A 23324-nucleotide genomic window follows, 5' to 3' on the forward strand; every position below is an offset into this window, starting at 1 on the left:
CTGCTAAACGGGTGGCTTACTATGGCATAGGAAGTGGATTGCAGGCATGGAACACAGGGATGTGTGCCATGTCAACTTTTCACTTTCCTCTGCACCAAAACTCGCAGCCTGCTATGGCAGAGTACGGGTGTTAAGGTGCATGGCCCCCAAGGGAGGAATAATAGGTGCTGCAGCCCTTAAAGGCCATCCGTGGTCACAGTGCCCTTGGTACCTATGGTACCCTTGACAAGGGGCCTTACCTGTGGCCAGAGATGTGCCAAATGGAGGATACAAAGGTACAGTTTTGGGAATGAACACAGGCCCTGGGAAAATGATTGACAGGGACCCAGGACACATCAAGTCAAGTTGCATCACATCAGGCAAAAAGTGGGTGGTAACCATGCAAAAAGGGGCACTTTCCTACAGCATCTTCTATAGAGAGCTGCCTCGGAACCCCCAGCATTCACAACTGCTGACATTGCGTGTTTTTGGCAGAGGTGAGCAGATCTAACCAAGGCTCTCCTCAATGTTGGAAGAGACCGTGCCCCACTTCCGGAAGGAGACATCATTCGTGAGTCGCTAGGCTTTGACGGCAGAGTTCCCCTGCCCTGGCGTTCAGGGAGCCTGACCAGTATTGAACCACCTGGGAAATGTCCTTCTGCTCCAGCCTGGTCCAGACATATAGGACCTCTTGACAGAGGGTCCACCTCCCCACCGCACCCGGTTTGTTGCAATACCACATAGCGGTGGTATGGTCCATGAACACCTGCACTTGCCTTTCAATGGAGGGTAGAAAGACTTTGTGCCAGACTGATCTCTCAGAGCTCCAACAGGTTGATGTGGAGTCTGGATTACACTGGAGAACAGAGTACTCTGATCTCCACCTCTCCCAGGTGGCCACCCCATCTCAGGAGTGAAGCAACTGTCACTACTGTGAGATCTGGTTGGGGAAGGGTCTGCCTCTGACCGAATTGCAGTTCATTAGCCACCATTGCAGATACTCTGGGATCTAGACCAGGGCGTAGAATTTCCCCTGATAATGCGCCCACTGGAACTTCAGGTCCCACGGCAGAGCCCGCATAGGAAACCAGGCATGCATAACTGCCAGGATGCAGGAAGCCCAGAAGCCTCACCGAAATCCAGGATAAAGGCTGAAACAATGGTAGCATAGTTTGAATATCCTGGACTCGCCGCTCAGGAGGATAAGCCCAAAACTGCCAAATATCCAGAACAGCTCAGATGGAAGGGAGCGACAGAGTCAGGTGTGACTTCAGCAGGTTGACAGTGAACCCAATCAAATTCAGGTGGTCCAATGTAGTCTGGAAGTGGGAGGAAATGCTTGTGGCCTACCGTAAACCAGAGGTACCACAGATGGATAGGCAGGACGAATTATGTGAAAATAGGCGTCCTGCAAGTCCAACGCTCCCAATTCAGTGTCCAGGGTACAGGGCAGACAAGACCTGAGCCAAAGTGAACATTTTTACTTTATCCTTTTTGAGTAAGTAGTGGAGGGCTTGAAGTTCTAGGATAGGATGACAGCCCTTGTGCTTTTTTTGAAATAGAAAGTAGAGGGAATAGCAACCAGAGCATACTTTTTGCACCGTACATGGCACAGTGAAAGGCGCCACAGGGTTTTAAACTGGTCTTCCTCAATGATATCCTCAACACACCAGGATGAAACCTAAAAAAAGAACGACAAAAAATTGCAAAAATCCAGTCAAAAACTGATAGAGGGGTAGCTCATCTTTCTGATCAGTGTTGGCTGGCTCAGAAAGAAAAGAACCGAGGTCAGTGCGGCGAGGTGGCGCCCATATAGGTCACGAGGACGTCACTGTGTGGAGGACGCCACCGATGCCACGTGGAGCCAAACACACAGGCTCCCAGATGTACTGCTCACAATAAAAATCTCCTGGATCCAGTCTAGGCCTCTGGAAATTCGAAAGTTAAGAATCTGCAGTGAGATGCCTATCAGATATAGACTTTATAGAATTTTGGAGACACTACCCTATTTTACGTGATGTTTGTTGTAGGATTTTCATGGTAAATATTTTCAGGGCTCCGTTCGTGCACAGGCTCGAAGATCCAAGCCAGACCCTTGGCTCAGCTCCCCCTGGTAAATTGTTGGCTTCCCCACCAATAGGTCTGGTATCTTATTTATATTCCTGCATTTTTCTGCAGATAAAAATGCAGTTAAAGCTGGCCCGGCACAGAGTTACGGAGTTGTCACCAGACTGCTGTTATCTACCTCCACAGTCAGAACACCAACCCCATAAAAAGAAAAATAATTCTATATTTATTATGTACACGGGATACCAGCGTGTGGAAAGACTACATTCAAGACAATATGAAAATCCTGCGATGCAGACCCAGGGTGATTATTTTGTACTGTGTGTGAGGAACCAACCATTCATAGAGATAATGATAATTTTCACACATGAGAATCAGTGTGCCATAATGCATAAATGTGTAGGCAAATCTTTGTAGAGTTAAAATAAGATAAGTGAAGTGTACTATAAGGTATGACCTCCGGTCCCACTCTCAACACTAATGTAACAGTTGCTTGCTAGTAGAAAATAGACAAAAATTAAAAAGGTAAAGTGGTTATTAAAGGTTGTAACTTTGATTTAGAGCTAAACAAATTATCAATCAGCCAACACCACAAACCCCCAAATTCAATACTTAAAAACAAATCACATTAAAAAAGCAAAACAAAACCACAAACACAAAAACCTGTAAATTTTTATTTAAAAAAATCTCTTAAAACGGATGGAGATCCAACTTTTTTTCTTCAAAAAATACCAAAAGTTACAATGTAAAGATTCCTCTTTTTAAATACAAACGTTCATCTTGCGATGCAGTGCATCAATTGTTTGGCATCAACCTCCATGAAAGAAACTACCAGAACGGACCACCTATTTCAAACGCAGTGTACAGAGCAGCCAATGCAACATTCCATCATCAAACTAAAATCCCTTAACACACAACACAAATACTGAGGCAGGCGATGATGGGTGTATTAAATGGATTCCTCGCTTATTTTGTATCAGTCAGTGCGCTAAAACACAGGTGACCTGTGAAACAAATGAAATACAAACTAAAAACCAAGACATCACATCTTTTCATCAGCTGTACATTGCTTTTCAGGGAAATAACATGTCTGCCAAATGGGCTCTACAAACAGCCATCCCGACCACAAAAATCACCCCATTTAGACCTTTGCAGGGAATCACTTAAGCAACAGTCAAAATGCTTGACAATAGGGATGATCCTTTAGTAAGTGATGAAGAAATTAATATGTACAATTTATGTAAATTTTGAAGTGTTCCTAGGTGCATGTGAGAGTTATCTTTCACAAGGCATGATTCCAAAATATAGTATGGTTTTTCCACAATTTTATACCAACCTAAAGTGGTTTATGGTTGAAAAAGGCTTGTATTAAACAAAATGTAAATTTGTAGTAAATGTTTTACTAAAATCCAGCACTTCTATTCAACTATCCAATATCTGGACACCAGTTTTAAGGCTCTCCATTTAATAAAAACACTGAGACATTTTGGAGATTACACATTTTCATCCGCCTAAAACAATATTTTTTTTAACTTTGTCACAGAATTCAAAGGGCCTGGAACGTGAAAAAAAAAAAAAAAAAAGAATCGGGTAACTCGAAAAAAGAAATTTTATCGGAAGGGATTTACTGCCGCTTACTTTCACAGATTTTGTATTGCCCAGTAATTTATAAATTTATAAAACCCGAAATGTCCCCTTTATTAGAGTGTTGAGGTCCACATCTTAGGTAGTGAAAGCGTGACTCGGTAAGACGGCACGCACAGTGTTGATTACAAAGCAGTTTGAACAGTAACAGTGAAGCAAAGGTTACGTAATCAGTTTACATAGACATTAAGTAGTAATTGCTTCAGGCACTAGCAACTATCATCCACTAACTACCAGTTACCAAGCCAAAGAAAGTTTAAAATACCAGCCACTTTCAATGGCTAACTCTGCCTAACCGGTCTGAGGAAGCACAGAATATCATTACAAACTTGCACCATTTGTAACTGATTCTGTTACTTACAAATAATCATAGTGTCTACCCTGAAGTGCACACTAGCTTTTATAGCACAAAGAGCGGAAGGAAGCTGATCACCTTCCCACCCCTGAAGTAGTTTTCAAACCATTCCCTACCAGAGACTAGGCATGCTGTTACAGAGATGTCAACCAATGCCATAAACATGCACAACTACCAAAACCGACCACATAGGTAGAAACCAGCAAACATGATGGCACTGCAGGTCCACAGGTTGGCCTATTAACGATCAAAAGGCATTGCTCCGTGGCTATGTCTGACCTAACATTTTTGACCAATTACACACACGTTTGTGACTGGTTTTTATTTCACAGAACCGCATAGCAGTGGACAATAAGGCAAGGTAAGGCAAATATAAATCCCCTCAACCATTCAGTCCACTAGAACTGGTTTATACTTTCACTGAGCAACAGAAGGACCTGCAGGGCACAGCACAGATGTATTGGATTATAATCTGTTTTGTAAAGAAAAACATTAGAATTGAAGGACACATCTTTAAAATGTAGAACATCTCAAATCTTAGTAGATGGACTTGAGGCATGTTTTGTTGGCATCATTGGCACTACTGCAACCAGCTTCCCCCCCGATGGTTTGAAACCCCCATCTTTGCGTATGTGACATTCAAATAATCCACATCTTTCGTAGGAATGGAGATAATTTCTCCTTCAAATCGGAAAAAAAGATTGCTTCCTTGTCTTCATTCCATGCTGTTTCACGGTTCACACCTGCTGGGATATCAACAGGTGACTTCCTACCCACAAATTCAGGACTCCAAAAAGAAGAGGGGGGAAACATCACAATTTGTATTCCCTTTTTAATAAGGAAAGAGGATGGGCTTCAGCTATCCTGAAAATATAAAAATGAGGAATCTTTCTGGCAGATATAGCAGTTTCTCTGCATGACATTATGGTGCGGATTTAATAAAAATGTACTTTTCAGAACAAATTGCACTGATGCTACATGATTTATTTTTGCAGCGTCAACCCCCCCATTCCCTTTCAAGGTGGCCCTCAATATTTTCAACAATCCAAGAGTAAAAACAATTACAAAAAAAATGTTCCGTGTGCACTTTCACAGAAAACTGCTTGTGCGGGGCTCGTGTTTCCGTAAGCCCGCCGTATCCTCTGGTTGCGGCGCTCTGGTCAACAATTCAAAAAACAAAGATTGGTAAAGTCTGTATGATCCCAATCTTCTGGCATCCTCAGCTCCTTCCAAGCCCCACCCAAAAAAGGCAAAAAAAGATGCTATCCCACAGTGACAAATCTGGTTCCTTTGCTCGGACTCAAGGTAATTCTTTGCTCTTTCAGGATTCGGAACCGTTCGTTCAACGTTATTCCAGTCTGAAAAACAAAAATATTTATTTATAATACACAGAATTTCCATCAAGTAAGAAGAATATTTTAAAGGATTTGTCACTTCTCAAAACAATAAACAGCACTATATACAGTATAGAAAGCAGGCAAAGCGAAATCCATCCTAGCCAAGATGTTCAACTCCAAGGGTAAAGGCAGCAGAGGGAGTAAAGGCAGCAGAGGTAACCAGTATGGAATATACTGTAGAACTCAGTCAAAGGTTAGAAAATAATCATGCACATTCATTACTCTTAATAGACATCCCGAGAGGAGCGGACACTACCAACGCCGCTGTATAAGCGGTACCTCAGAGCTATGCTGAACACATTAGTGCACATTAATGACCCAAGAAAATCTCCCTCAAAAATCAAATATTCCAGACAGAGACATAGCAAATGAAATGTCATTCAATCAGAACACAGAGCAAATACAGAATTTTGTTACCAGGAGCCAGGGTTCAAGATGCAGTTCGACAAAACAAGCAATAAGTGGAAATTGGCAAATGTGATTAAAGAAATATCCAGTGTGGCATTTAGGTGCTAGAAAGTCAACGTTGTGAGGCACCCTACAAGAAATGAACTGTGGTAAACAAGCTAACAAGAAACAAAGTAAAAAACAAATGGAAAGGGGGAGAAAATGCAAGGCCTCATTAATAATTCCAGAAGGCAGCCAGGTCAATAGTAAGAATATTTGTTTCACAACATTTCCTGTGCAAGTGTAGAGCTACAATTGACCTTGGAAATAGAACAGCATAAGGATTTGTATAGTGCAGGTTGCATCAGAGAAGTGAGTGGTCGTTAATGACTGACCAGGTATTAACCAAGTATAGATATGGTTTGTCCATCATCATGAAACAAAACCAGCTACAGGCACAAGGACTGGGTAAAGAGTTACTAGGGGAAGAGAAAGCACAAACACTTTTAAACTGAATGGAGTTCTCTTGCGTGCTCGAGGGGGACAGTCCGAACAAAAGAGCGTGAATATTCATAACACACGATGTGGAGTTTTCATGGACTATGGAAAAACCTTGTGCTCAGACAGATCTTGCAGCTACACAGTCCAGCCCTTTGGTGGTCTGTCGTTCAGGGGCTGCGACCGATGTCCCGGTTCAACCAGCTGCACCAACAGTACACCTACAAGAGGATCTAGCAGCAACAAACCAAACTGTAGAAGAGAGATAGTTTGCACTTCCAAGGACACACCATCTGATGATGCATTGTGAGCTGGTTTGAGTTCAGAATGAGGTCCCGCCAGGCATGGAGGACAGCACACCTTCTGCGTTTTGCAAATGCTGTGGTATTAAAACTGGTTGTAATCTTATTGTGTACTCAAATTACATAAAACTAAAAAGTACTAATGACAATCCATCAGACTAATCAACTACTACCCAAATGAAGAAAATTGCTCAGGTGCTTACACAGCCAGGTACCACAGCATTTGCCCTGGTAAAATATCACACAGGCCACCCAGAATGAGTGAAATTAACTTGTGAGTCTCATTCACTCTTCTAACAATTCATCAAACGAGTTTAGCTACAGACATGAGCAAGGAATCAATAGTATATCACTCATTTAATTCTCAAAGACTTCCAAAAAAGACATCACAGTGGGCAAAGTAGTGTCACTTGTGGACTGATGCATTTCGCTGGGACTTTGGCCCGTCTCAGCAAATACATGACATTTTGGGTTCTAACATTTACGAAACGTATTGCTTGGATATCTCATAATAAACAAACATGTCCTGATCTAATCAAGCAGAAAATTCTTCTTGTGATGTACCCCTGACTTATGAAATGGTCCTTCCCCCTCCCCTCTAAAGTACCAAGCCTCGAGGGTGGTGGGGCGTGGGAGGGGTTGGGTCGGAAATAGAAGGTGGGGGAAATCACTACTAGACCCAAGTCCCATAAACAAAACTTCAAGGACAGGAGCAGTACGTTCATGCCTGCATCCTACAGATATGTAATTTAGAATGGACGGAAGTGAAGCCATTCTCGGTCAGTGCATCTGGTTCACTTTGACGTGCCTTCAGCAAAAAATGTGTCTTCACTGAGTTTTACAGCGTGTCACAGTCATGCCTCAAGTTTCAACTTGAGAAGGAAAGTTATGAAGCTCTGTAAATATTTTCTCCTGTTTTGCTCGACTATAGTCTGGAAAGATTACAACATAACTTAACTTCAACATAATGTGGTGTTTCCTTTTTTAGCGTGATGCTACTCCAGCGCTGTTTCAGTGGAATTACCAAATTCTGGTATCACCATACCTTTGCGGCTGTGAAGGTACTTTCGGGCCTAGTTGGTCAGCTGTAAGTTTAGCATTTTGTGACATATTCTGGGGGGGAGGGGTATGATGAGTGAATCTCCTGCTCAAAAAACTTCTGACTTATTTGGGTGAGAGCCTTCTAAGACCGGTCTATATCAGGGGAGCCTGATCTCAATGTGCCCTCTAAATAGTCTAGCTATTATTATAGGCGGTTCAATGCAGCAACTGAGCAGAATTGGACCTTTTTTGTCCTGGTCAGATTTCAACCTTGCAACGCTGGCCCCTAATACGGAGTTCTACTGCAATACATCTTGAAATGTACTTGGTCTTTCAAATCCTATTGTCCAATAATGTAAAGGTGGCATCAGTTGAGGTAAAGTGTTTCCCTGTGCTCTTCATACTGCCCTTGTCATATGGTCACTAAAACCAAGTAGGACTGTATCTGGACGGTATAACCTTCAGAATATGGGGTCTGAGTTCACAAATATCAGAATATGTTTGCTTATTTCCTAGGTAGCTCACAGTGCACCAACTAGACCCCTCCAACCCTCTAGGGTACCAGGTGTTATCTGCAACCTCAGAACATGACCACAATTTCCCAGAGGAAGGGTGGAAATAGATCTAACCTTTAGCTGTTACTCGGGCATGCCCAAGAGACATAAGAATGATACAAATTGGCCTTTCAAACATTTATTGAAAATTATATTCTTGTATAAAACGTGTGGGCTGCAATCATCAGCAGTATGAAACAAAGCAATGTAACCAGCATTACAAGAATGGTGAAAAAGGTAAACAGTTCAACTATTATAACGTTACAGCAGGAGTATGATTACATCTACAGTCCTGCTCTTATTTAATACTACCTACACAACAGACCATAGTGGGAGTACCCTCTGCCAGATCGATTGGGACAACCAAACTACTCATACCTGTGTACGAGGATTCAGGAAGCTGATCTGATGTAGAGCAGGGCATCGTCCTTTGCAAGTTAGAGATTAGAGCCAGCAGGGCTGCATTTCAGTAAGTGTTCCCCTTCCAGTTACAGTGTAAGTGCAAGGCATGTAAAAGTCGCAGTTTAGAAAAAGATTTCAAGTATGAACGTGTAACTAAAATGGAGACTTGTGCTTGGATCCTGTTAAATGACAACATCATGTAGTTGGTAGAGACACACTTTCCAGGGCTTTTGTAGTTCTTAATCTCCCGTCTCAAGTGCAGATTCCTCCTTTTGCATTCCTGATCAGTGCCTCAAAAATCAAAAAGTAAAAGAGGACTTGACAGGATTTCTTAGTTTTCTGGTTAATATTTTTCAAGGCTATGACGGCTCTTCTATTCTCGGACTCTAGTCTTCAGGTTACAAAGCCTGTGGAACGGATTTAAGCAGTAAAAAGTAGTAACGACTTCTTGGGCTTAAAGACTAGTATGCACCGCTCACTCTGTTACACCTTCCCCAGTTCTTGTGTGCTACAATCCTCAGCCATTCAGAACTACACCGAACAGACCCTGTTAGCAGCCTCCTCCACTCAGGAGTCACAATGTCTTCTGCATCCTGTACTTTGTTTTCTGCTAAGGCTAATCAGCACCCTCAACAGCTTCCTAGGTCTCAAGATATTAGTGAACAAATTGGTAAATGCCATCTTGAACAGAGTCTTCAAAGCAGAGGGCACCCTTAACGTTTTCTATGGTGCGCATTTCCAATCAATGCCATAGGGTACCTCCCATTTTAAAATCCCAATGCTTCTGTACATACTAACGTAGGAATCATTTCTCTTCATTGTCTGTTGTCCAACACATCTAGTGAATTGCTTGCATTATCAAGTTGAGCATTGCAGACAAGTCTATATATGATGGTAAATTGAATACGAAGAGGAATCAGTACTCAGGTAATGGCTGGAACTTCAGATCAACAATTTGTCAAACATTTATGTAGGGAGTAGCATCTCATGTCATGTCCATAGAATTGTTCCTAACAAAGCCCCCATATTGTATTAGGTTTCCCAAGACAGCTCCTAGCCCTGTACATGGATTCCTCTAGGTGTAACAACCCATTCCCTCTATCCACTCCTCTGTCAAAAGTGTGGGAGAGTGGGATACTTCACCTCCTTCCTGTGATGTGCAATGTTTTCTTTTGGCCAAAAGGTGACTGCTCTCCACCAGTGTGCGAGAACCCCAAGATCGCCCTACCACTCCAGAAGCCCCAGATGTACGATTTGAGTTAAGTTCCTGGGGCCATTGCAGAACCACCAGTCTGCATTGAATAAATTGCCAACAGTTGATTATCATCAGCCAATCCCGTTAGAGGGAACCAAATGTTTTGTGGGAACTATACCTCTCAGATCTTTACAAAGTAAATTTTATAAAACCAAATGTAAGTAGCAAAGTCATGAATCATGAAAAAGATATGAGTTCTCTATCACAAACTACAGCCATCTCGGTTGAACTCAACATACGCAAAGCAAGAACTACAGGAGCCTCTGGACCGGATCAGATTCCAATTAAGGCGTTACAAGTCGCACCGAAGGAATGGAGCAAGTTGTTATGCCCTCTCTTTAATCACATCTTTGAGAGTGGACATGTGCCAAAATCTTGGCAGGGGAGCATTATTATCCCAATCCATAAGAAGGGAAGCAGAATCCAAGCTGGAAATTACCGACAGATCGCACTCATGGATGCTGTGGGTAAAGTGTTTGCAGCAGAGGTACTAGACCGCCTGAAAGAATGGGCCTTTTCGTCGGGTCTGATACCCATGTGTCAAGCAGGCTTTAGGCCTAAGCACTCGGTAACAGATAATATAGCAGTTATTCAGGTGATCTTCGACAAATACATTACTCAAAAAGCCCAGGTAGTTTATGCCGCATTTATCGATTATTCAACGGCATTCGATCGGGTTGATCGACCAACCTTATGGAAAAAATTAAGGAGGCTTGGAATCCAAGAACAACTGCTACAAGTAATAATAAGCCTCCATACCAATACCTGGTGTCAAGTCCAGATGGGGGGAGAAAAAGGACTCACAAAAAGAATCCAAACAGAGAACGGATTAAAACAAGGGTGCCTTTTAGCCCCGCTCCTATTCTCCCTCTACTTAAGTGACCTGCCTCACCAATTACAAGTTGGCTCTAATTTACCGCCGAAGATAGCCCAGCAAAGCATAATTTCATTACTCTATGCTGACGACATAGTACTACTAGATCTAACCCCTTTTGGACTGCAAGCATCATTGGACATTCTGTATCAATATTCAAAGGAAAATTATCTAGTACCAAATATACAGAAAACTAAAGTGATAGCTTTTTCGGGAAGAAAACAAAGTGCCAAGTATACCTGGAAGATTGGTGGAGATAAAATAGAAGAGGTAGATAATTATCCATATCTTGGAAGGATTCTCTCCAAAAACTTGACAAACTCAATACAGGTATCAAACTTACAAAGGAAAACTGATATACATGCCTCTGCTCTCTTGAGACTTTACAGTGCAACAGGGAATAGACATTTCTCTGCACTGTTAGGCACATACAGAGTAAAAATACCACCTGTACTATCTTATGCGACGGAGTATATCCCCATAAAGCAATGGGTTTTCATGGATCGAAAAGAGGGGAAAATCTTAAGAAGGATCATGAGTTTCTGATGCTGTACCTGTTCAGGCACTGAGACCAGAACTATCAATTACAAGCTCTTATGCCATAGCTATTGCCAATGTAATCAGGTGGGCCTACAACCTGTTACACGCGAAGGAGAACACTCTAAGGTCAGCGTTGCAAAAAGAGTCTTTTGGGGTAGAGTCTAAAAAGCAAATCTTTTTGGAAAATTTGGCTGTAGCATTTCAGATGGCACAAATTAATGTAGAAATGTTGCTTACTTGGTCGCCGACACAACTGAAATTGTTCTTAAAAACTTTTACCCCTAAACTGAGCTACGAATTGGACTGTTTACACTGCAACAAATTAACTATCTATAAACCGTTTGTGGATGTACTTGAATACAAGCAAAGTCGGCCTTATATTGGGTTTACCTTGACACACGGTGCAAGGAGAGCGATTAGTATGTACCGATTGGGCATCTTACCACTATTGGCATATGCCTCTAGATGGCTTCCAGGAGGATCTCCTTCATGCACACTGTGTGCAGGGGGCGACCAAACTATAGAGCATTTATTACTCGTGTGTCCTAATCATAAAGTACCCTTAGCTCGTACAAGATACCTTGATCCTAAATTCCGCTCCTGTAGAATCACTAAGGGGAGAGAACTTTTAGTTATGTGTAGTCAACCTTTGAATGAATTTGTTTGCTACAATTTGTACAAATTCTTAAAACTATTTTTATCCTTGTATTAATACTGTTGCATTTTTATACATGTAAAATGTAAATAACTTCTTTTGTGGTCCTCTGTTGAGTACCAATACAAAAATAAATTTTTGACTTTTGATTTTTTTTGGACAAATGTTTTGTGGCATCTCAAGCAAGTCTGAGATCGGCTCCTATCCCTTTTCCCCAATTTTTCAGGTGTGAAGTAGAATCATTATAGGTAATCAAACTGTATGAGCAGTGTGCGTGGGGATGTCAACAGCTAAGTGCTATCCATGCCTTCCTCCAGTGGGGTTTACCCAGGGTGCCCAGGTTCTGTTCCCAGCACTTCTGGAGTAGCTCTGGTGGGCTGGTGTGTTTATCACCATGGTGCAATACAAATGGAAAAACGTTTAAATTGGGTAAACTCATTCAGATTAGGAAATAATTACATACACCTCTTCTGCTGCTGTTTGTGAACAGGTTTTATTGTTTACCACTCAAGCAGTAAATGACTCCTGAATCTTCTGGTCCAGAAAACAGGGATAATCCCCTTCAATGGAATCTTTGGTGCTAAACTGTAAAATATGATTTTGTACCCCTTCAGCACAATTGTTTGCACTCACTTGACCTTGGGGAGAGGGGGACGGGAAGGGGGCGATATGATCTACTCCCACCAAGGTGCTAAATGATGGGTTCAGGACTAGATCATCACTGCTTTGTCAGTGCCTTTCTGCGGCTGTGGAGCAGTTACTTTTCCACAAGTTGATTTTTGCCACTAAAAGAACTGCTGCAGTTGTTGATTTTGCTTCTGCAACTAGTGCTTTCAGAAAGGTGGTGTGCATGTTTTTCCCTTTGGAAAAGTCTTTAAATTGGAGTCTAGGAAATTCCTTTCTTCTTTCAAGACTCTGACTTCAAGGTCTCTGCAACAGATTCCATTGTAGATTCTCCTAGTCCATTAGTGGTCCAACCATAGACAATCCAATGAACGGAAGATCCAACATCTTTTAATGATTTTATGGTGTTGAGGAGGTACGTCCGTAATTAAGAATACCTGAAAGTGACAGCATGGCAGATATAAGCAATCGCTATATCAGCCCTATCCTGAGCCTCTACAAACTAGCCATCTGAGGTGATCATCCCTTCATTCATTTCCAGGAAGTTTTCAGTCTTCTCTTCTGGAAGTAACTCCAAACTCTGTACAAAGAATCCCAACATAGCAGTATACAGTGTAAAATATACAATGCACAGTATAAAATAGCCTTAGGTCTGTAACATAGTATCCAATTCCAAAAAGCTTTATTCGACGTAAAAGGTCATAAAAGCACAAACATACATGCAAGTCCTTTCACATGATATCGATAAACAAAACATATATAACTTAGTACCTTTAGTAGCCCATCCATCACATCTGAAAGCACCCAAGCTTCAGCCAATGATGTGGAAGCTTACGCTCTCCTACTCCTCAGAAGACTCAATAGCTCATATTTCTACCGCATGTTGTTTGTAAGGGAGTCCCCTGGCAGAGCTCTGCTCGGACGCTTCAGTGAACCTGAAATGGTTACGGTTTTGGTCTACCCTTGATTTGAACCAGCACTATCTTCAACACTGAAGTACTGGGAGTTGGTTTTAGGGAAGATTACTATATTTCCAGGACCAGGCAGATCATTTGATCTGGCAGCCAACTGTCACAGTGGCTCACAGAAAAATAAATTCTATTTAAACCTTGTTCAGGTTGTGGAAGCAAAAAAGATTAATTACATTCTCATTTTCAGTCGGTTTAAAGAGATAGAAAACAAAACATTTAGTTACTTTCCTGCTGCAGCTAACATTACAAAACTGCCTGCTACTAACTCTTATTTTTGGATCAGAACCTGAATACCTGAAATCACTGTACGGCCAATGAAGAGGAAGCTGGCTGAGCAGGGATTGGCAAAGGTGTCTATCACTGGATCCAAGAGGCCCAAAACCAAGGGACCATAGGTTATGCCTGCAAGGTCATCTGAATATTTTGGATAATGATGGATGTAGCCACTTCGGGGTTATTGTTTGAATTTTAAACTCCCTTACAGCTCTGGTGGACAGCTCATAAAAGGATATCAGATCTTCAACCAGAGACACCTCTGAATGAATGGAGTGAGGAAACAGAAAAGGATCACACAAAACTGCAGAAGAGTCAGAGTCTGAATGAAGGATTTGAGAGTCTCTGCTTTCGAGGGCCGAGGGGATTCAGAACGGTCAAGCCTCTGTGAGGAGACCCTTCGTCTAATTTGGGCTCCAGTTCCCTCCTAAGAACCACAGGGGAACTGCATGGAGAAAGGACTAGAGCATTGGTTCCCAAACTGTGCGCCGCGGCACCCCGGTGCGCCGTAATGAGGTGCCAGGGGCGCCACGAGCACGGTGTAGGAAATTGCAGCTACAGCTACAGGCTGATGGACCTATGTGCAGTGGTGCAGCTGGGGGAGGGGCGGTCTGCCCCAGGCTGCACTATTTTGGGGCCAGCATTCAGTGAACAAGCCGCACAGAGGCTGATTAAAAAGCCCATAGGTTTGGAAAAAAATCTAATTCTCATATCACCGAGCTTTCCCGAAGCAAGAGACCCCACGTGTGTGTGCGCGCCTGCACCGATGGGAGCGCGAGAAAGTGAGCTGGCTCGCAGAAGAGACTTCAGTGCATCCTAACTTTCCCAAAACAGCCTTTAACTAGCCAGTCACTGTAACAAATGAGGGTAGCGAACTTGTTGGCGAAACTAGGCTTCGCACAAGGCGTCTTTCCAATCTTTTAATTGCTGTGGTTAAAATGTTTGCCTTTGTGTGCTTGTGCGGGGGAGCAGTGCTTTATTTTAGTGAAACTTTGATGTCCTAGGATGCAGCTTAATGAGTGGTGTGGAGATGGGTTAGAATACCTTTATAGCAGACACGAAATAGGTGGGGGTGGGCCTTGCTAAGTCTCAAACCCAGTAGCAATTGAAATCTGTCTTTAAAAATGTCCGCTATATGGCTCTATATTCATGTCCGTAATTTTACTAGGAAAACCCATAAGTGTTTTCTCAACAATGACTGTAAAAAGCATTTTGATATTCCGTATTAGCGATGCAATCTGTTTACGTGTAACATGTTTTACTTTATCTTGCATTCCCTGGGAGCATTTGCTTTTTCAAGGTGTTGTGTTTCTGTAGTGTTTTGATACACCAAATGACTCTTTTATAATGGTGCATATTTTAAACTGAGACGCCTCGAGATGTCTGAGTGAGCTCGGGTTATGTGTGTGGGCGGTTCAAGGTGCACCATTGAGAGCTATCAAGCTGAGACAGAAGGCAGTGCAACTTTCTCACAGTGTCTGCCGTTTGGTTCTAAATGTGTACAGACTGTATGCACCTCCAGTCCTTGGCCTTTCTTCAGAGCAATGGCTACATATGTTCAGTTGTAATTGTGGGAAAGTGCGAGATATGCAGATGGACTATTGCAGAAAGATGTGAGGGGGGAATGGGCATAAGTGGGTAACCGAGTGGGAGACTTAATAAGAAAGTGGTGTGAAGGGGTGAACTGGGTTGTCGGAAGCACTCGAAAGGGCACTGCCCTTTCCATAGACCATAGTATGTTAATTCACAGGCTCATTTTCAGAATTGAAACATTTTAGATTCTAATTATTCCCAATAATATTATTGTTGTTACTCACTTATCTGCTACTGCTAACAAGCACTGGCAAAGCTAATAGGTCTGCCTTGATTTGGGTCTGAGCATTGGTTGTGCTGTTACATGTCGGGATGCAATAATAGAAATCTCAGAGAGGCATACAATTACTGGTGAGGTGGCACGCTCTGTGACACATGGAGAGACCACCGCAGAGAGCAGAGATCTCAGCTGATGGTATAACATCTAAAAGGGTTGGAAACTATGGAATAAGTTGCCTCAACGCCTTCGAAGTGTGAGACTTTGAAGGTAACCCAGCTTTTGCAATGACTAAGATATTTTGGAAAACAAGAACGGCTAAGCGCAGAGAAAACTGTCTGAAGGCATGAAAATGAAAAGCTGCTAATGAGGTCAAGCAGAACCAAGACATGAGTTACTATAGGCAAAAATATACAGCATCATTTTCAGAAGATATGTCATCTGTGCTATATTCTGGCCAGACCCAAAGTGAGTGGTTACAATGGCAAGCACAGATTTGCACCTTTAGTTTTAAATTTACAGCCTTCTCAAACATTCCCATGAATGGAAGTGTCAAATTAGGTCTCAAGTAGGACAATTTGTTTCTGTCCAGGATATGTTATTTCCAGTTGGGGCAAGACAACTGCTATATGGTGGCCAGATAAGAAGATACAGCAACTATGCCATATTACCCTGGGTAAGCATGTAGGGGATCCCGGTACATGGGTGGAAAAGAGTGGGAACAAACTTACCTGACAAAGAACTGAAGCCCTAAACCCTGCTCAAGAAATACTCGAAATCTGGCAGTGACAGAGGTACACGTAATGACTCTAAAATGCCCCAATATCCATGAATCATAATTTTTCTAGTGATGACACCATGCACATAACAAATAGCCCCACCAAATGTTTACTGACCCAATCAGAGCGAATCATTTGAGTTGGTATGGTAGGCTTCCTGGAGCTGCGTGTACCCAGGTCTTTTGCTGTCACAGTCACATGAAGCGCACTATTGCTTTTAAAAAAGCAAATGTAAAAATAAACATAATGGAAGTATAAAATATTTACCTGTTTGCCTATGCTGTTTATGTCAAACTGTAATGCTACTCCTTTGGGAGCTTTCTGTTGCGATGGGTCCTTGATTAAAAATGGAGGCAGAATAGGACGGGATAATCGCGGTGCTGAGTTACTGTAAAAGAGTAAACATACATATTAAACAAAGAAGAAATCTTTTTTTCTTAAAACATTTATTTTAAGTTCATTGGAAACAATATCGTAATGGTCACATTTATATAGCACAATTAAATATTAAACAATACAATTATTAAGATCATAAAAGCCAATTGTATCCTGCTCAGGACCAACACAACCATTTAAGAGAGAAGCTACCTTTCACTTCAGTATCTAAAAAGGCTGCCTTCAATGCAATAGTCTTAGACCGGAGCAAAAAGACAGATACCTGAATATTACATTCATACCATGAGCTAGCTAATTTGATAATTCCTCAACCTTATTCTCAAAACGTTCATCAAGAAGCTACGCAGTGCAAACCTTCTCAGTGATGGGACTAAGGAAAGAGTTCCCAGTGACTTTGTTGTTTGAAAATTAGCTACGACCTCTGTCTTTTTTTGTTGTTGCAGTTTTATATAGAAAAAACTCAGCCCAAAGGTATGAGAGCACTTTACATGAGCACCAGTTGCATTACAGACGGAAACATTAATTTTTAGGGTCGTTTAGTTTAAGTGATTTGCCCAGAATCATAGCATGTTTGAGTCTCCTGCCAGACTTGAACCTGGTTCCCCAGCTTCAAAGATGGCCGCTCTAGCCGTTAAGCCATATACTCTTCCCCTCATGCTTTGACAATCACATACAAGTGATGGCACTAAGTGATTAAATGTTTCCACAAATCTATGTTTACACCAGAGGTGCACTGGTAAATCCAAACTGGAGCACAGTGAATTGGAAACCGCAGATAATGCTTGTGGGTTTGTAGACAAAACCTGGGCCAGTGTGAGCACCTTGAATTTGTCCTTTCGCAGAAAGGCATTGAGAGGGCAAAGATCTAAAATAAGACGTAGGCCTCCATCTTTCTTTGGCACAAAGAAGTTGTAAGAGCAACACAAAGTTCCTACTTCCAAGTCTGAAACCTCTCTATGGCTCCGCTGGCATTCCACTGTCAGCCACGCGGATTAGGATGGCAGGTAAGGAGTTTTATAAAGCAATGGGAAGGCGTAGCCCCGCTTGACAAGTTGGAGGACCCAGGCGCCCTACGCATTTGCCATGGTTTGAGGAAATGCCATATCATGCCTCCTACAGGGTTGGTGTGTGTCAAAAAGGGCACACTGACACCTTGAATGCCGTGTCTAGGTGCCGTGGCCTTGAAACAAAATGACTAAGAAGTTTGTTGTGCCTGCGACATGATTTGGTATTCACGGTAGTGGAACTGCGTACCATATCCACGTAAAGAACAAAACTGCTGAGGAAACTGTCTGGTAGGCGCAGATACCACCATGGAACACGCTGTGTCACAAACCTCCTTAAAATGCTCCAGGGCAGAGTCCGCTCTTACCAAAAAAATGAGCCCTCAAATGGAAGGTTTACTGAAAAGGCCTGGACATCCCCAGAGAAGCCTGTAGAGCTCATCGAGGGCATGGCGCCAAACCACCACACTTGTGCCCATTGACAGACGCAAGCAGTGAGTTGAATCAAGGCACTAAACATTTCAATTTTTTTTGCTGAATCCGGGCTAAGGAAGCCCAGATAGGTCCTCTGGAACTGCCAGAAAGATCGGACTAACTGTGTGCATGACTAATAGCCCAGGAGGCAGGTAGGATTTATTGAGCTTACCACTGGCCGATAAAAAGATTTGCTTGCTAAAAGTTTCCATGCCTTTAAATTTACAGTCAGGAAGAGTTGTGGAAAGGCACACTGTTTTCACTCTGCTGGAGGATGCCTGAACCACCAGACGAGCTACATGCCTGTTGACCGGGGCCCAGAGAATGGCTCAGCTCAAGTGTCCAGAGGATGTCCTTTAAGGCCTCACTGAATGGCAAACGAGGTTTAGTAGGTGTCTGGCTAGGCTGAAAAACCTCCATTAGTACTTTAGTTTTGATCTCGATTGTAGGGAGTTGCAGGTCCAGGGCCTGCAGCAGCCCGCCCCCTCACCATAGCGGAGGGACTATCCTTTGTGGCATGACATGGGGGCGAGACAAGACCAGTGCCTGGGATGGTATCCACACTACTTGTATTCTGTAATTCCGAATACCATTTGTTCTGATTGTATTGTGGGCCGAATCATTACCCCTCATCGCAGTAGCTATTGTCTGAATCTGATCCAAAGAGCTGATGTAAAGTGTGAGCTCTGCCATGTCACAGGAAACTTAACCATGTCATAAGGATTGGTTGTAGGTTGCGAACCAGTGGGATCGCTGCGTGGCCTCGGTGGGAGCAGAGATAAAGCTAACTCTCAGTCAGAGACCACTGGACCTAATGGCACCTCGTCCAGCACTGTAAACACCAACCTCAATGTAAATGGAACCGACATAGGGAGTGGTACCAAAACCGGAGTCCGCATCAAAGCCAGTGTGGTATGCAAAAAAGTTCAAGAGGCACAGGCGGAGAACCCTCTAGCGGTACCTTGACTGGAGGCCGCCGAGGATCCTTTGGGCCAGAAGGTGCACCAAATGGAGCCATAACCATGACAAATATGGCCAGCTAAGCCTCACTAAAGGCCTCTCTCATTGCTGCAACACTGCTGGGAATTTGGGTTGCATCCCGCTCAAACTATGAATCAGCTCTGCAGGAGTTTGAGAGCGATACACGCTGATGCCCCTGTGCACTCTCGCGAGATCAAGAGTGGCAGGAAGGGGCAGATTCCCTCTTTGATTACTTGTACTTCTTTCAGGACTTTTTTTTAAGGCAGGAGTACTATTTTTGAGATTCTAGATCTAATTGGACATCTTGAGGAATATTCACAGGGTGTGGAATCTTTGGATAGAAGTGTCATTCAGAAAGATATATAATCAATTCAGCACACTACGGCTTAAATTTGTGCACTTCGATAAAATCAAAGAAAAACAGGCCATATGAGACAGGGTACAAATAGTTTTCCACTAAGTGATCAAATACATCTAATTGCACGCATATTCATATCAGATGAAAATTAGATGTATTTAATGAATGCATACTTATAGCCATCATTTTTAAAATCACAATTTGCCCGTTTTTAGCAATATACGAGCTAAATTAAATTTATTGCTTGTGCTTAGGGACTTACATATTGCAGATGGTACTTCTGTTTACAATATGTAATTATATGAAGACCTTTTCCACTGCCTCATGTACATATGCGTCGTGTGGATAGAAACTGTCCATGAGAGATGCACATTGCATATTTAACAGGTAACATGTTAGTAGATACAAACTCTTCAATATAGTGCACAAACTTATTATAACGCATTTGAGAAAACACTGGATTAGTGTCCAGAGGGTTAATAACAGTCGTATTATCAGTACTATTGGTTAGAATTTCGGTGAAATACCTAATTTTACAATCTGCATAGTTTCACCAAGCACTATACAAACAAGAAGTCGCACAACTAATGAGAAATCCATTTCCCAGTACCATCTGTAGTTCTGTCACACACGTAATGAATCAAATGCTGTGCATCACAGGACTATTTACGAAACTACATTTTAGAACTATGACTCCCTATTGCCTTCGGGGCATATGAGTAGTCCTGAGGGAACACACGTAAAAATAGGGCGCTGATTAGAACTAATCAGTTGCAGCTGCAGATCTAACACTGTATTTAAGACGAGGCATTTCCGGCAGTCGGTACCTCCGTTCTCAGCTCAGCAGCCGCCAGAGGGACAGGTCAGCCGCACTGCTTGGAACCAATTTGTTTGAAAGGTTTTTTTTGCCCCATGCAATATATTATGCTGATACCTTGTTGTTTTACCACTTACTATAACACGTATCCTTTACTGTTCGTATCGGATTTAAGATTCCGGCTCAGTAGCCTCGTCATAAATACATAGCTTCTTATAAACTAGCATGACATCTTTAGAGTAAGAGGGTTTTTGACCAATAGAGCGAATGGAGTATTAGCATGGTGTATTTACAATGGATGGGGTCTGAAGATTTAGCCTGTCTTTATACCCATGATTGCATAATCAATACGAAATTAAGTTATCCCGCTCTGCATTTGACATTATGCTAAGCTTCAAGAGAACATAACTATTTGTATTTAACATAATAGTGACTGTGTTCAGAGACAGGCCCTGAGGTTTTGCATTTGTCCTAGTTATTTCAGTGAGCCATTCGCTGCAGAGATTTTTTCAAAATTTGAGAGAAAGGATTGAGCAGTGAAGGGCAATCGCCGTTTTAATGCAACATTTAAAACAAAATTCCCTCTTTCTGAAAGAGCGGAAATTCATTCCGGAGCTGTTGCCAGGTGGGGTGAGGTCCATCCCCCGGAAGAAACGGGTGAGCAAAAATATTGTAGTTAAACACTAGAAATATGCAATATAATGTTAACAGATGACTATCAATTCACTATTGTTAGTGTTAATAGATACACTTGACCTAGTGCTCTGTATTCTCATTACAAAATGTCATTTCGTTTATGTTGCAGAATCTAATAATATCCTGTGATATGCGGAGGATCTTCACACCAGCAGATCAGGTTTTTAGGTTGTATTGATTCAAACAGTTTTTTGAGTTTTCTTTCACTTATTCTATTCACCACACAGTAAATTATAGTGGTCCTGAGGAAGGCCTTAGATTAAATGACATCCAGGTAGGCTGAAACACGTAGACCAGAACCAGTTACATCTATTCAATTTATTTGTTCCAATTGTTTTTGCACAGTTTTTAATTTGGATTAGCAGAAGATACCCATTAAAATGTTTTTCTTCTACCACCAATTTTATTTTCACTCTTCACATCAATGCACTGCGTCCATCCCTTAGATTCACAGAATATTACTGCACATATGTAGTTTCTCACTTGTTCTTTCTGTTGAAAACATCTGTGTGCTCCCCTTTCTTAGAGAGAAGGGTGTAGCCCCTGGCTACACTAGTGAGTAACCAGGAACAGAACCCAGATGATGAAGAATGTCACCTCGGTGAGTGATGGGTTTCAGTAGTTTTTAAAGGATTTTCCTTTTGAAAAGATTTTTTTTGCCCCTTATTGGCAGGATCCTCTGTACACAGCACACTAGGTTATTTGCATCTAAATAGGATACCTTTTACACTTTGTAGACCCATGGATAGTTTGTTGGTTATATAAACTCAGGAAATGCCAAGCAGTTAGGAATGTGGATGCCCAGGGCGTGACGTAGTTTGAGATATCTGAAGAATTGTATAGAATGTAAGGAGTAAACCTGCTGCAGATCTTGAAAGGAGGACAAGTGTTCTCCCTTCCATACATCCCAAAGGCAGGTAATGCCTATCAGATCCCACGCCTGAAATCCTGTCACTGTCCGGCGTTCAACAGTTTTATGGGTTATATCTGAATTCTTTTAAATGAGCAGTGCATATTGATCTATTATTTACTATATTAGTAGTCACAAGAAAATGTTAATGATGACACTGAAGAAGACTCAATAGCGTACTACAAACTTACTTACATTGTTAGTTCGAGGGCTGCTGGGTTCTCTATTGACACCGTCAAGATTCCTTCACTCGTTGAGGACGTCCGCCATCTAATTTAAAGAGAACAGAAGCATTAAAGGCAGAACACTCTGTATATTGTGCTTTTGTAATACCATTCATTCTTTGGCAAACAAATTACAGCAAAGTTGTCCTGCTCTTTTTAAGTTGTTTGCAGCCTAAACACAGGCTAACTATTATTAATCATCTAAATAAAGAAAGCTACTTATAGTTCTAGTTTTCTTTTATAGCAATCATCTTTGAAGACTAGTCCCATCCATGTGTCAGTTCCACATGCAGTTTCATTATTATTCCCTTTCTTTAATTTTTATTTAAAAAAAGGCTCTTTTGAAGGTCTCGCCTACAAGCAGCTATGCCTCTGGTCGAAAACCCATTATCACTATTACACCAAAATATATCCTGGCCAGTAGGGAACACCAAGGATGAACAGGGGATCAAGAGTACCCTCCGACGTCGGTCTGGCTCTGGGCCCAACTTTGGGATGAGGATGGGGTGGCATCGGTCAGGGGGACGTCCGGCGGCGGGGCGTCGTCTGGAGCGGCCCCAGTGAAGGTAAAGTAAGATCGACCGGTGCCTATCTAGATCCAGGCCTGGATCCACAGAGCTGAAGGCGTGCCGGCGGAGTCGGGCTGCCCAAAGATGAGATGTATGGACTCGTAAAATTGTCTAGGGTTGAGCAGGGGACGCTTCGGCTAGGAGGCACGGAGTCGTCCCTGAAGCAGGCAGCTGCACGGAGCCTTTGAGAGACGACGCTTTGAGTCCCTGCTTAACGTCAGCTGACCGAAGGTGAAGAGAGATTGTGCTTTTTCGCCTTCTTCTTGTGTTTGGACTTACCCGATGAACTCGACGACTTGGAGAGCGACAAGGAGTGGGGGCTCCGCAACCGGTCGAGACATTCCTCTCGAACGAGACAGAACGCAGAGCCGACCTCCTGGCCTCCAACAACTTTCAGGACCGCTCACGCAAAGTCTTCTGGTGCATGGCCCGGCAGTCGGAGCCCGACTTCGGGTTGAGGTCGTGCTCCAGACACCACAAGCACGCGA

General features: G+C 42.5%; 1 protein-coding gene across 2 annotated transcripts in view; it reads right to left on the bottom strand.

Annotated features, from left to right (window-relative positions):
* Nucleotides 1-2704: 2704 nt before the first annotated feature.
* FYTTD1 (forty-two-three domain containing 1) overlaps nucleotides 2705-23324 on the bottom strand; it is a 129862-nt gene continuing 109242 nt past the window's right edge. For both annotated transcript variants that reach the window (XM_086944594.1, XM_086944593.1), the window contains 3 exons: nucleotides 22239-22313; nucleotides 16675-16795; nucleotides 2705-5403 (listed from right to left, as the gene is read on the bottom strand). In XM_086944594.1, the coding sequence (XP_086800720.1) occupies nucleotides 5308-5403; nucleotides 16675-16795; nucleotides 22239-22313 (292 nt within the window). In that variant the 3' untranslated portion in view covers nucleotides 2705-5307. The remainder of the gene's footprint in view (nucleotides 5404-16674; nucleotides 16796-22238; nucleotides 22314-23324) is intronic.

Source organism: Lissotriton vulgaris, chromosome 11 (assembly GCF_964263255.1).
Source record: "Lissotriton vulgaris chromosome 11, aLisVul1.2, whole genome shotgun sequence".
In the NCBI taxonomy this organism is placed as follows: domain Eukaryota; kingdom Metazoa; phylum Chordata; class Amphibia; order Caudata; family Salamandridae; genus Lissotriton; species Lissotriton vulgaris.